At 37.1% G+C, this 14,885-nt stretch overlaps 1 protein-coding gene across 1 annotated transcript in view; it reads right to left on the bottom strand.

The window, feature by feature from the left end:
• Positions 1–14,885, bottom strand: part of SCLT1 (sodium channel and clathrin linker 1) — a 249,471-nt gene that overhangs the window by 93,059 nt on the left and 141,527 nt on the right. Inside the window, exons 14-16 of the mRNA XM_052655079.1 lie at positions 9,847–9,918; positions 6,218–6,292; positions 4,199–4,344 (exon numbers count right to left, since the gene is read on the bottom strand). Of these exons, the coding sequence (XP_052511039.1) occupies positions 4,199–4,344; positions 6,218–6,292; positions 9,847–9,918 (293 nt within the window). The remainder of the gene's footprint in view (positions 1–4,198; positions 4,345–6,217; positions 6,293–9,846; positions 9,919–14,885) is intronic.

Here is a 14,885-nt window from a genome sequence, read left to right as displayed (position 1 = left end):
ATCGTATAGAAAGTTACTAGGTCTATTTGGTCTTTAGCGTTGCTCAAATGTGCTGTTTTCTTATTGATTCTCTGTCTGGATGATCTACCTATTAGTGAAGGTAAGGTACTGAAGCTCCTTAGTATTACTGCTTGCCTTCTATTTCTCCCTTCAGTTCTTTTAATATTTGGGTTACTATACCTAGGTGCTTTGATTTTGAGCGCATATGGTTTTATGACTTTTCTTTTGACAAATTAACTCCTTTGTCATTATAAAATGACTGCCTTGATTCTTGTGACAATTTTTGACTTAAATTCTATTTTGCCTGATGTAAGGCATCTCTGCTGTCTTTTGGGTACCACGTGCATGGGCTATCTTTCACCATCTCTTAACTTTTAGTTTGTGTGCTTCTTCATATTTAAAATCAGTCCCAGGTAGGCAGAGTACAGTTGGAACTTGATTTTTAATCCATTGAGCCTACCTCTTTTAACTGGAGAATCAATCCACTCACATTAAAAGTCATTACTAGTAGATAAGGCCATAACACTATTGCCATTTGTCAACTGTTTTCTATTTTGTAGTTCCTTGATTCCTTCACTCCTATTTTGTCTTCTTCTTGTTGATTTTTATACTATGTTTTCATTCCTTTATCTTTTGTGTACTTATTACACACTTTTTCTTTGTTGATTAGCATGAGGCTTACAGGAAACAGTTTATATTAAGCTGGTAATAATTTGCCTTCAATCACATAAAAATCTCTATAATTTCACTTCTCTCATTTTATTATTGGTGTATAATTTATATCTTTTTATATAATATATACATGAACACATATTGTACCTATTGTTATTTAAAAATGTTTATCTTTTAACTTCTATACTAGAGTTAAAAATTATTTATGTACCACCATTACAGTGTTAGAGTATTCTGAATTTGACTATATATTTACCTTTACCACTAAAAGTTTATACTTTCATATGTTTTTATGTTGCTAATTAGTGTCCTTCCATTTCAACTTGAAAAATTCCCTTCATCATTTCTTGCATAAGTCTAGTGGTAATGAACTCCCTTTTGATTTCTGCTTGTCTGGGAAAGTTTTTATCTCTACTTTGTTTCTGATGGACAGCTTTGCAGGATATAGTATTTTTGGTTCACAGTTGTTATTCAGCACTTTGAATATACTGTGCCACACACTCTCTCTTGGCCTGCAAGATTTCTTCTGAGAAATCCATTGACAGATTTATGCAGGGATTTGGGGAGTCCCATGTATGTGATGGGTCCCTTATTTCTTACTATTTTCAAGTTCTCTTTTTTTAACTTCTGACATTTTGATTATAATGTGTCAAGTAAAGTTCTTGATGTTCACCCTAATTTGTGCTTCTTTGGGCATCATGGATCTGGATGTTCATTACTCTCCCCAGGTCTGGGAAGTTTTCTGTTATTTCTTTAAATAAACTTTCTATCCTTTCTCATCTTTGCTCCTTCTAGAATTTTCACTGATTCACTTCAAGGTGTCCCATAAGTCATGTAGGTTTTCTTCACTCTTTTTCATTCTTTTTTGTTTTGTTCCTCTAACTGAATTGATTTCAAGTGACCAGTCTTTGAGTTAGTCGATTTTTCTTCTACATGATCAAGTCTGCTGATAAAGCGCTTTATTGAATTTCATTGTATTCTTTAACTCCAGGGTTTGTTTGGTTCTCTCTTTATGGTTTCACTTAGTTAAATTTTTCATTTTGTCCATGTATTGTTTTTTTTCCTGATTTCATTTAGTTAAGCATCTGTATTCACCAAGCTACCTTAAAACAATTATTTTTAATTTTTTGTCAAGAAGTTCATGGATCCCCATTTGTTTGGGGTCGATTAGAAGAAACACAAGCTGGAATCAAGATTGCCGGGAGAAATATCAATAACCTCAGATATGCAGATGACACCACCCTTATGGCAGAAAGTGAAGAGGAACTCAAAAGCCTCTTGATGAAAGTGAAAGTGGAGAGTGACAAAGTTGGCTTAAAGCTCAACATTCAGAAAACGAAGATCATGGCATCTGGTCCCATCACTTCATGGGAAATAGATGGGGAAACAGTGGAAACAGTATCAGACTTTATTTTTTGGGGCTCCAGAATCACTTCAGATGGTGACTGCAGCCATGAAATTAAAAGACGCTTACTCCTTGGAAGAAAAGTTATGACCAACCTAGATAGCATAGTCAAAAGCAGAGACATTACTTTGCTGACTAAGGTCCATCTAGTCAAGGCTATGGTTTTTCCTGTGGTCATGTATGGATGTGAGAGTTGGACTGTGAAGAAGGCTAAGCGTCGAAGAATTGATGCTTTTGAAGAAGACTGTTGAGAGTCCCTTGGACTGCAAGGAGATCCAACCAGTCCGTTCTGAAGGAGATCAGCCCTGGGATTTCTTTGGAAGGAATGATGCTAAAGCTGAAACTCCAGTACTTTGGCCACCTCATGCGAAGAGTTGGTTCATTGGGAAAGATTCGGATGCTGGGAGGGATTGGGGGCAGGAGGAGAAGGGGACGACCGAGGATGAGATGGCTGGATGGCATCACTGACTCAATGGACATGAGTCTGAGTGAACTCCGGGAGTTGGTGATGGACAGGGAGGCCTGGCGTGCTGTGATTCATGGGGTCGCAAAGAGTCGGACACGACTGAGTGAGTGAACTGAACTAGAGTCTTATTAGTTTGCTTTGGTGGTGTCATGTTTGCTTGGCTCTTTGTTGCCATCTGTGCATTTGAAGGAGCAGACTCCTCTTCCAGTCTTTAGACTGGTTTTGACAGCTAAAGTCCTTTTCTTGCCTCGTTTCAGAACCGATGGGACTGACTCTGGGTTCTCAGCTAGGTGGAACTGAGACCATGTCATGTGGTTGTTGCCAGTCCATGACTGGCAGACCTGTAACCAGGGGTGCAGTCAAATGTTATGCCTACTAGGATTCTAAGGGTGCTCCTATCATGTCACTGGGCTGGTTTATGGGCAGGCCAAACTGCTTCTCAACCACGGTAGAGTGAAACTAGAGCTGGGTCACAGACTGCTTCAGGGATCGTAGTTAAGTCTGAGCTGGTGGTCCTATAATGGGGGCATCTACAGGCATTAGCTTCTGCTTGCCTTGGGTGAATTCCTGGGCATGTAAGACTGCCTCAGATTGTGGTAGAATGGGGTTGGATCCATGTAGTGTGGCTTTTGCTGGATCTGCAGTCATGTCAATGATTGGCAGACTTGTTACCAGGGGAACAATCAGGTGTGGCAGGTCTGTTAGTGCTCCTGTCTGGTTACTGGGCTGGTTCGCGGTGGGCAGCATTAGTTCAAGCTGTGGGAGAGTGGAACTGCAGCTGGGTAAACAGGAGTGCTCCGGGGGCCACAGTCAGGTCTGAAGTCAGCAGGCCTATTGATAAAGAGTTCCCAGAAGGATTCCTTGGGAAGGGGCTAGGTGCAGGATTGGGCAAGCAGGGCTAGAGTGAAGTCCACAGAAGATGAGGTTGCTGTGAGTTCACAGATGACACCACAGTTGGAGGGCCTGTCACTGGTACACAGGCTTGCTTCCTCATTTTGGGGCTCTACCAGGGTTTTACAACCTCCTACATGGATCTCAGTGCTCCCCTAAAGGCACTTTTGTCTATGGATGCTTGTTAAATATTTGTTTCTGTGAGAGAAATGGGCTGGGACCTCTTATTCTGCCATATTGCTGATATCACTCCTCTTTATTTTTAAAATATACATTAAATATACCCTATAACAGAGATTGAAACTTCATGCAATTTACGTAAGTTTTACTATATTAAGTAATACTCTGGATGGGGGTAAGGTAGAGGAATATTCAGAATGGATATGCCAGATTATAACTTTATCATTTTAACAGATAATATAATAAATAAAAAATGATAATTATTGTATATTCAATACCTCTAAGCTGAGTATAAAAGCAGTAATTATAAACAAGCTGCTCTAAGAGCTGTATAGTCAGTATGAAAAAAAGATCTTATGAACATCCTATTTAATTGCCAGAAACAAGAAATTTAGAATAAAATGGTTCAGTACTGTATCTCTTCTTTCTCAAGAAATTAGCTTTCAAAAATAATCTTAAAAAAAAGTTCTGTTCAGTGCTAAAAGGTTTTTTTCCTACATAAGATGTAATTATGTATCCTATAAAAAATCTAAAAAATCTGTCAAAAATTGTATGAATTCTGAAAATGCAAAAGAATAACTTACTTTATTTCAAGTTGTTTGATTTTATTTTCTGCTGTCTTAAGTCTCAGCTGAAGATCATCTTTTGAACGCTCGGCAACCAGGCATCTTTGGTGCATTTCTTCTAGTTTTCTGTAATCATTTTCATTTATTCTGCCTTCACGGTAAATCTGCAGAAGAGGCTTATATGTATATTATTTTGCAGAAAGAATTATCTTAAGAAATTACACAGTTTAGAAACTGAAATAAATGATAAGAAATAAAAACTCATGATGTGCTCATCTGTTCTCACTAAAAGATTAAAATACATCAATAATTAATTTTGGTTGTCTCGCATTTTCAAAATAAAATGCTGAAAACTGACATACAAAATAATTGCTTATTTTTAAAAGTTATTCATTGTACTATTCAAATAGTTTTAATATGTTAGTAAGTAATTGAAAACAGCTGAAATTAAAAAATACTCTAAATGTTACCACTTGGAGATAATCGCTTTGATTCTTTGATGAACACTTTCAGGGCAATTCTGTATTGCTGTATTCAAAAGTACAGCTACATGCTGTGGTGCAGTGAGAACTATCTGAAAGTGACTCCAGAATCTCACTCTAGGTTAACCAGACCCTGATTTAGCTGAAATGGAGGTTTCCCCTTCCCCAACAGAAGTGGTTGTAGCCAAGTTCTGCTTCCTATGAGACTGAGCTTCCACCTATGACACAGAGGCTATAACATTCCATGGACTGCAAGGTCTCCAGATGTGAGGCAGATCACATTTCAGACAAACCCTATACAGAGGTACTCTTCAAATCCAGACTGCTTGGCCAAGTAACCAATGTCTTTTCCCACTGACCAGACTGCTTTGTTACTCCTGCTCTACAAAAGGACAGTATCAGCATGTCAATGTCCTGCTAGTAAAATACACACCTATACTTCAGAAGCAGTGGTTATTCATTCTGACTACAGCATACCTATCTGTAGAAGAGTGGAAGAAGAGAAAGCTTTGACTTTTCTTTTATCTGTTGCCTTTAGTCTCATAGGTTTTACATTTCCCCAGTAAAGCCTATTCCTTAACCTATGCCGTATGATACTGAAAATTCATCCCAAACCCTGCTGGCAGGTGGCAATCTAAATGGGATCTATTCCTATTCCACAACAGAGGGGACTCAGAAGGGATCAATCTTGCAGGAGCGGTGACCATGAACAGCCTATCTTGAACATGAGATGCATGTCTTATTTTCCCCCACAAATGGGATTATATACTATATTCTGTTTTGTAAATTACTCTTTTACTATCTGATGTTCTCATAATCTTTTTACATCAATAATATAGATATATCACATGTTTTTGATGCTATATAGCTCTTCTTTGAAACTCAAACCCTGAGTCTACCATATGCTATTTTTTTTTTAATATTGGACATGTTACTTAACTTCTCTATGAAAGTTCCTAATGCAGCACCTAAAACACAGTATGTGCTGAATCAAATTCAGCAGCCTTTTTACCCACAAGGTATTTTAAGAGTGGATTATTTGCTGCTAATTAAAAAAAAGTTATCTAAGTAAGAAGTAAATTTTAAACTATAGACTTCTTATAACATTCTTTCTCAAATGCCACTGGGGTAAATATTCTTTCCAAACTATGAATAAAAATCTGTACTTTTAAAAGGTAAAAATCATAGCAATTTATAATTTTTTGTTTATATATACCTGCTATGTTTACAGATGGCCTAAACCCAGTAAAAGTTGGTAGAAATTTTAAAAAAAGAAAGACAAAATGAAATTTAATATTGGGATGTGGTCTAAGCAAGGAATACAGTTACATCATAAAAAAGTTCAAAAAAATGAGGCCACTCTTATAAAGAAATGTATATAGGCAATATCAGTATTCAAATGCAGATTCTGAAAATATTCCAAGCAAATAAAAGAACTCACCAGGAGAATACTTATAACATAGGGGTTGCTAGTAGATAGTATGATGAAAGCAGACAGTAATGTTGAATATTTGCAGTTGGGTTTAGGTAGTTATTTTTTCCTTTTTCTTTTTACCTTTTCTAGTTCTTCTTCCACTGCTTTTTTCTCCCTGATGGCTCGTTCGATTTGATCTTGTTTTTCAGCACACTCCTATAAATTAAAAGCATATTTTAAATAAACACAGTTGTAAAACCTTAAGGAAAATGGGGGGAAATGGAAAAGGAAAACAATTTGTTTATAAGAGAAATATCACACTTACCCTATCTATATAAGAAGATCATATTCATTTTTTTTTTTTTTTTTTAAAAACTCAAACTTCAAAAGCTACCTATTCAGGATTTCAGAAATCAACTCGGGTGTAGAAAGCCAGTGAGTTCTAGGTAAACATCCTAGATGGAATACAGAGGTTGATGGATTCCAGGGATAAATAAATGAAACCCCTACCTCATATTACAGTTTTCCTTTTCATATACTCTTATCACATATTTTAAAAAGGTGACAGAACTATACTGTGGCACACCACCACAGGGATAACCTCTGGCCTAAAATGTACATGGATATATAAATTCTAGAATGGTTAATTTTCTTTCATAAATCTTGTAAACAGCAAATTGATATAGCTAAACATTTTATTAACATGAACAGAAAACATTTCTGGCTTGAAAGTTTATTTTTTTTAATTTTTAGTTGGAGGATAACTGCTTTATAATATTGTATTGGTTTTTGCCATACAATTAACAGGAATCAGCCATAAGTATACACATGTCCCCTCCTTTCCACACTTCTAGGTGGTCACAGAGTACCAGGTTACTGGCTTGAAAGATTTAATCAGTAAAATCAAACAAGCTCATCAATAGTCAATACAATTTAAAGTTTTGCAAATGAGACTGAAACTAACAACAATCATTCTAACAATGGCTCTTCATAGCTATTCTCTATTTTTAAGAATGGGTATGGTTATTTTCTACCATTATGCTATGAATGAACTTGCTTTGCTGACAACACACTGCTAATATTCAATTATCTTTATCATAATTATATTTTACAAAAGTACAACATAGACTGCTATACTTAAAATGGATAACCAACAAGGACCTACTGTATAGCACATGGGACTCTGTTCATTGTTATGTAACAGTCTAGATGGGAGGGGAGTTTGGGGGAGAATGGATATATGTATATTATGGCTGAGTCCTTTCGCTGTTCATCTGAAACTATAATACAAAGTAAGAAAGCTTAAAAATGTTTTTAAAGCTTCTAAAATAAATCAGATAATTAATCTAAATTTATCTTTTATTAAGAGAGAACTTACTGTGTAAGATACATTTATGTAGTAAGTTGCTAATCTATGAAAAGGTAGTATTGTGGTACGAAATTTGGGATTTCTCCTATGTTCATACCCATCTCATGTAATTTTTTAATTGACTATTTCTTAGAGCAGTTTAGGTTCACAGTAAAACTGAGGGGAAGTTACAGATTTCCCCTATACTTCCTTCCCTCATACATAGATAACCTCTCCCATTATTAACATCCTGCAATAGTAGTGGTACATTTGTTAAAACTGATGGATGTACCTACATCATACATCATTATCACCTACAGTTCACAGTTTAGAGTTCAATTTTGGTGCTGTATACTTTGTGAGTTTGAAAAGATTTATAATGACATATATCCACTATTATAGCATCATATAGAGTAGTTTCACTGGTCTAAAAATTTTAGCAGATATCTGCTATTAATCACCACCAATATTCCTACCTTTTGGACAAGAAACAACCAAATGATACTAGAAATTTTTTCAGGTACTTGTGGAGTATTTTCAAAATCATACCCCCAAAGTGTATCATAAAGATAATCTCAATAAATATTAAGAATCAATATCACACTGATTATCATATAAGCCATGATAATGGATCTAAAAAAGATTATAATGAATGTCTCAAATTACCTGTATGAATTTGGGAATTTATAACCAATCCTCTCCCTCATTTGCTATAGATTAACAAAAACCTCTGCTACTTGGCAGGAGTAAAACCTTGAGTATTTCAAGAGAAATTCTGTTACATTGCTCTTTAAAGGGGGTACATGGCTTGAGATAAAACTGACTCTGATCTTTTCTTCAGCTCAGTTCAGTTGCGTCTAACTCTTTGCAATTCCATGGACTGCAGTGTGCCTGGCTTCCCTGTCCATCACCAACTCCAAGAGCTTGCTCAAACTCATGTACATGGAGTCAGTGATGCCTATCCAAAAAATCTGCACAATACCCTAAAATATAAGGTTTTCTCTTTCCTGCAAGCATAACTTAGGTTGGGTTAGCTAAAGTATGGTTAACTTCCCTAACTTCATCTTTATAGCATACAGGGTAAAACTCGTAATGAAGAATAGAAATCAATAGTCAGCATCAGCTTATTACGCCTCAAACTGCAGTCTGAGTTTCCGAGAAAATGTGCTTTTTAAAAGTAGTTGAACATGTCGTACTTAAAGCATACCTCTAAGTGATTAACATTTAAAAAACTCCATTTAGTACAGCTTTTTTAACGAAACCAATATGACATCAGATAATATTTAATATCTTTAGAAAAATCCACTTAGTTATGAGCTATGAATGTTTTACTATAAATCCTAAGAAGCATCTCTTAAGACACACTGAAATTATACTTTTCACTCTAAAGTGAGTTTATATAGCTCTGATTGTTACATAGCTATCAATTATTTTTAAAATCTCTGCAGACTTTATATAGTATCTATTTCTACATAGAAAGAAATACTGTTCTTGTCCCTCCAGAGTTTACATCTATTAAATAATCCTAGACTAGAATGTCGAAAAATATGATCATTCTTTTAGAGGTGTTTAAATATCAATTAGTCAGTAACTATTTACTGAAAATACATCGTGCAAAATACTGTATTAAGTAATGGAGAAAATAAAGTAAAGCATAACATTTTGCTACTGTGAAGTACTTACAAGCTACTTGAAAAGATAAGACTTTCATGGAGAAAGACAAAGAAAGGGAGGCAGGGAGCAAGAAGGAAGACAAGAAGATAGAAAAGAAGGCATACGTGATGTCTTACACTTATTACCAGACATAATTCATTGATAAATTTTGTAAGAAAGATTAAAAATGACATAGAGATTCAGAAAAGATGAGTTTGCAAAACTGGAAATGACAATCTTTCTAATCTCTGGAAACTGTTTTACTTTTATGCTCCTGTGAACAAAGTTATTAAATTCCACTTCATCAAATCTTCGAGTTAAATTTAAATGTATATATTTAATCCCACCTCGAGTTACACAAGTACTCTTTCCTCTTCCTTCTTTGCCTACCCATCCCCCAGTACTCATTTCTTTTTGGAAGACTTTCTTCCTTCCCACTGCTATGTATTCTTTCTTTTTTCTGACCTCTCAGATGAACCCAGCACGTGGCAGCAACTGTACTTGGATGCTTCAGCAGTACCCTATGCATTCTTTGTCAAAAAAAGGTAATCATATTGAAACGTGATAAATGTCATCCATCTTTCTTACCAGACCATAAGTTCCAAGATTGCAGGTAGTATGTTTATCTTGATTTTTTCTCTTTTCCTAGCATCTATCTCGGGCCCTGCATTAATGACTATCTTCTGAATAAATGGATGCTCAATAATGTGATCTTGACCTTTAAAATAAGCAATATTCAGAAGAAAATGTTAACAGTTTTCTAACATACCATTTGAAGGGCTGAAAGTTCTTCTGTTAGTTGAAAAATCTGTTTATTATATTGTTTTCTTGTGTTTATAATCTGTAAAGTAAGATACATATGAATTAAGTCTACAATAAAAATAATTAACATCTAATAAAACATGTATAATACTAATTTTGATTAAAAATAAAATTATAACTTTTAACGCATAAAGGATAAACACAAAATATATTGAAGAGTCAAGAATTTATCATGACAGGGAAAGTAAATGAACAAGGTGATAAATCCTAAAGGACAGTGATTGTTAAATTTCCTGTCTTAAGATTCTGTATACTATAAAAATGAAGAATTTTGCTTTTACAATGAGTTCTTTATTAAAATTTATCATATTAGAAAGGAAAACAAAATTTAAAAATATTTACTTATTAAAGAAACCTATATGCAGGTCAGGAAGCAACAGTTAGAACTGGACATGGAACAACAGACTGCTTCCAAATAGGAAAAGGAGTACATCAGGCCGCATACTGTCATCCTGCTTATTTAACTTCTATGCAGAGTACATCATGAGAAACTCTGGGCTGGAAGAAGCACAAGCTGGAATCAAGATTGCTGGGAGAAATATCAATAACCTCAGAAATGCACATGACACCACCCATATGGCAGAAAGTGAAGAGGAACTAAAAAACCTCTTGATGAAAGTAAAAGAGAAGAGTGAAAAAGTTGGCTTAAAGCTCAACATTCAGAAAACGAAGATCATGGCATCTGGTCCCATCACTTCATGGCAAAGAGATCGGGAAACAGTGGAAACAGTCAGACTTTATTTTGGGGGGCTCCAGAATCACTGCAGATGGTGATTGCAGCCATGAAATTAAAAGACGCTTACTCCTTGGAAGAAAAGTTATGACCAACCTAGATAGCATATTCAAAAGCAGAGACATTGTTTTGCCAACAAAGGTCCGTCTAGTCAAGGCTATGGTTTTTCCAGTGGTCATGTATGGATGTGAGAGTTAGACTTGAAGAAAGCTGAGCACCAAAGAATTGATGCTTTTGAACTGTGGTGTTGGAGAAGACTCTTGAGAGTCCCTTGGACTGCAAGGAGATCCAACCAGTCCATTCTGAAGGAGATCAACCCTGGGATTTCTTTGGAAGGATGATGCTAAAGCTGAAGGTCCAGTACTTTGGCCACCTCATGCGAAGAGTTGACTCATTGGAAAAGACTCTGATGCTGGGAGGGATTGGGGGCAGGAGGAGAAAGGGACGACCGAGGATGAGATCCACCAGTCCATTCTGAAGGAGATCAGCCTTGGGATTTCTTTGGAAGGACTGATGCTAAAGCTGAAACTCCAGTACTTTGGCCACCTCGTGCGAAGAGATGACTCATTGGAAGACTCTGATGCTGGGAGGGATTGGGGGCAGAAGGAGAAGGGGATGACAGAGGATGAGATGGCTGGATGGCATCACCGACTCGATGGACATGAGTTTGGAAGAACTCTGGGAGTTGGTGACGGACAGGGAGGGCTGGCGTGCTGCGATTCATGGGGTTGCAAAGAGTCAGACACAACTAAGTGACTGAACTGAACTGAATCCCTTATAAGTAAAAGTAACTAAAGCTGTCATAGGTTAACATAAAAAATACACTTTTTTGAAAATATGTATATTTTCCAAAAATTATAAAAATATTTAGAAAAGTGGTATTATTGTACATTTATGCAAATTTCCTTAATTTCTCTGGCTTAATAGAAGATGGACTCTCACCCTTTTCTAGCAACACAGAGATGATTCTACACATGGACATCACCAGGTGGTCAATATCAAAATCAGACTGATTATATTCTTTGCAGTTGAAGATGGAGAAGCTCTATAGGGTCAGCAAAAACAAAATGGGGGCTGACTGTGGCTTAGATCAGGAGCTTTATTGCAAAATTCAGGCTTAAATGGAAGAAAGTAGGGAAACCCCTAACCATTCAGGTATGACCTAAATACAATCCCTTATGATTTTATAGTAGACATGATGAATAGATTCAAGGGATTAGATCTCATAGACGAAGTGCCTGAAGAACTATGGATGGAGGTTTGTAACACAGTACAGGAGGCAGTAACCAAAACCACCCCAAAGAAAAAAACTGGAAGAAGGCAAAGTGGTTGTCTGAGAAGGCTTTATAAATAGCTGAGGAAAGAAGAGAAGCAAAAAGCAAGAGAGAAAGAGAAAGATATACCCAACTGAATGCCAATGAAGAGCAAGGAGAGATAAGAAAGCCTTGTTAAATGAACAATGCAAAGAAATGGGGGAAAACAATAAAATGGAAAGACTAGAGATCTCTTCAAGAAAATTAGAGATACAAAATGAACATTTTATGTAAGGATGGGCACAATAAAGGACAGAAACAGTAAGGACCTAACAGAAGCAGATTTAGAGATTAAGAAGAGGTGTCAAGAATACACAGAAGAACTATACCAAAAAAGTCTTAACGATCCAGATAACCATGATGGTATGGTCACTCACCTACAGCCAGACATCCTGGAGTGTAAAGTCGAGTGGGCCTTAGGAAGCATTATTATGAACAAAGCTAGTGGAGGTGATGGAATTCCAGCTGAGCTATTTCAAATCCTAAGAGATGATGTTGTTAAAGCACTGAACTCAATATGTCAGCAAATTGGGAAAACAGCACTGGCCACAGAACTGGAAAAGGTCAGTTTTCATTGCAATGCCAAAGAATGTTCAAACTACTGCACAACTGCACTCTGTTCACATGCTAGCAAGGTTACACTCAGAATCTTCAAGCTAGGCTTCAGCAGTACGTGAACTGAGAACCTACAAATGTACAACCTGGGTTTAGAAAAGGCCGAGGAACCAGAGATCAAACTGCCAAAGTCCATTGGATCATAGAGAAAGCAAGGGAATTCTGGAAAAACATCTACTTCTGCTTCACTGACTCTGCTAAAGGCTCTGACGGTAGAGAAAAAGTGGAAATAGTGATAGATTTTCCTTTCTTGGGCTCCAAAATCACTGAGGATGGTTGGCTGCAGTCATGGAAGTAAAAGATGCTTGCTCCTTGGAAAGAAAGCCATGACAAACCTAGACAGCATATTAAAAGCAGATACTTCACTTTGCCAACAAAGAGCCAAAGCTATGGTTTTTCCAGTACTCATGTGAGGGTTGGACTATAAAGAAGGCTGAATGCTTAACACTTCATGCTTTCAAGCTGTGGTACTGGAGAAGACTCTTGAGAGTCCCTTGGGCTGCAAAGAGATCAAACCAGTAAATCCTAAAGGAAAAAAATCCCTGAATATTCATTGGAAGGAATGATGCTGAAGCTGAAACTCCAATACTCTGGCCAACTGATGCGAAGAGCCGACTTGCTAGAAAAGATCCTGATGCTGGGAAAGACTGAAGGCAGAAGGAAAAGGGGGTGACAGAGGACGAGATGGCTGGATGGCATCACCGGCTCAATGGACATGAGTGTGAGCAAATTCCGGGAGACAGTGAAGGACAGGGAAGCCTGGTGTGCTGCAGTCTATGGGGTCTCAAAGAGACAGACACGACTTAACAAGAACAGAGACATGGTAGGCTTCGTAAGTGGTTCAGTGGCAAAGAATCTGCCTACCGATGCAAGAGCTGCAGGGGACACAGGTTCAATCCCTGAATCAGGAAGATCCATGGAGGAGGAAATGGCAACCCACTTCAGGTTTCCTGCTGGGATAATCCCATGGACAGAGGAGCCTCGAGGGCTACAGTTTATGGGGTTGCAAAGAGTCGGACACAACTGTTCATGCATGCAGGCACAGAGATATGGCAGTCAAATACAACAATGTATAAACATGGACTGGATCCTGAACTTTAAAATCTAAATGACCTTAAAAGAATATTCTAGAGAAATCTGAGTGTGGCCTGAAATAATACTGATTTTTGTAAAGATATGGTAATACTGCTGTGGTTGCGTAACAAATTGCCCTTTGTCTAGAAAACAGATGTCAAGATGAAGTGTCATGAGGCCTGAAGCTTATATGTGAATGTATGGCAAAAGGGAAGAGTGTGTATGGAACATAAAGAGACATGGAAAGGACATAGCAAGACACTAAAAGTTTTCTGGGCGAGACAGAAATAAGTGTTCATTGTACAATTCTTTCATTTTCACGGATTTGGAAATTTCTTTTTTTTTTTAAATATAAATTTATTTTAATTGGAGGCTAATTACTTTAGAATATTGTATTGGTTTTGTCATACATCAACATGAATCCACCACGGGTGTACACGTGTTCCCCATCCTGAACCCCTCTCCTACCTCCCTCCCCATACCATCCCTCTGGGTCATCCCAGTGCACCGGCCCCAAGCATCCTGTATCCTGCATCGAACTTGGGACTAGCGATTCATTTCATATATGATAGTATACATGTTTCAATGCCATTGTCCCAAATCATCCCACCCTCTCCCTCTCCCACAGAGTCAAAAAGACTGTTCTATACATCTGTGTCTCTTTTGCTGTCTCGCATACAGGGTCATCATTACCATCTTTCTAAATCCCATATATATGTGTTAGTATTGGTGTTTTTCTTTCTGGCTTACTTCACTCTGTATAATCGGCTCCAGTTTCATCCACCTCATTAGAACTGATTCAAATGGATTCTTTTTAATGGCTGAGTAATACTCCATTGTGTATATGTACCACAGCTTTCTTATCCATTCATCTGCTGGTGGACATCTAGGTTGTTTCCATGTCCTGGCTATTATAAACAGTGCTGCGATGAACATTGGGGTACACGTGTCTCTTTCAATTCTGGTTTCCTCAGTGTGTATGCCCAGCAGTGGCATTGCTGGGTCATAAGACAGTTCTATTTCCAGTTTTTCAAGGAATCTCCACACTGTTCTCCATAGCAGCTGTACTAGTTTGCATTCCCACCAACAGTGTAAGAGGGATCCCTTTTCTCCACACCCTCTCCAGCTACTCTGTTTTTTAGTTTTTTCGTCTTTAAAATGGGTTTTTGTGGTTTTTTACTCCTAAACTCACTTTAAATTTTTTAACTTTACCCTCACCACTTATGAATTAATTCATATTAGAGGAAAAGA

The sequence above is a fragment of the Budorcas taxicolor genome, chromosome 17 (genome assembly GCF_023091745.1).
Source record: "Budorcas taxicolor isolate Tak-1 chromosome 17, Takin1.1, whole genome shotgun sequence".
Lineage (NCBI taxonomy): Eukaryota > Metazoa > Chordata > Mammalia > Artiodactyla > Bovidae > Budorcas > Budorcas taxicolor.
Note: the sequence above shows the minus strand (reverse complement) of the source record. Positions and strands in the feature narration are given on the sequence as shown.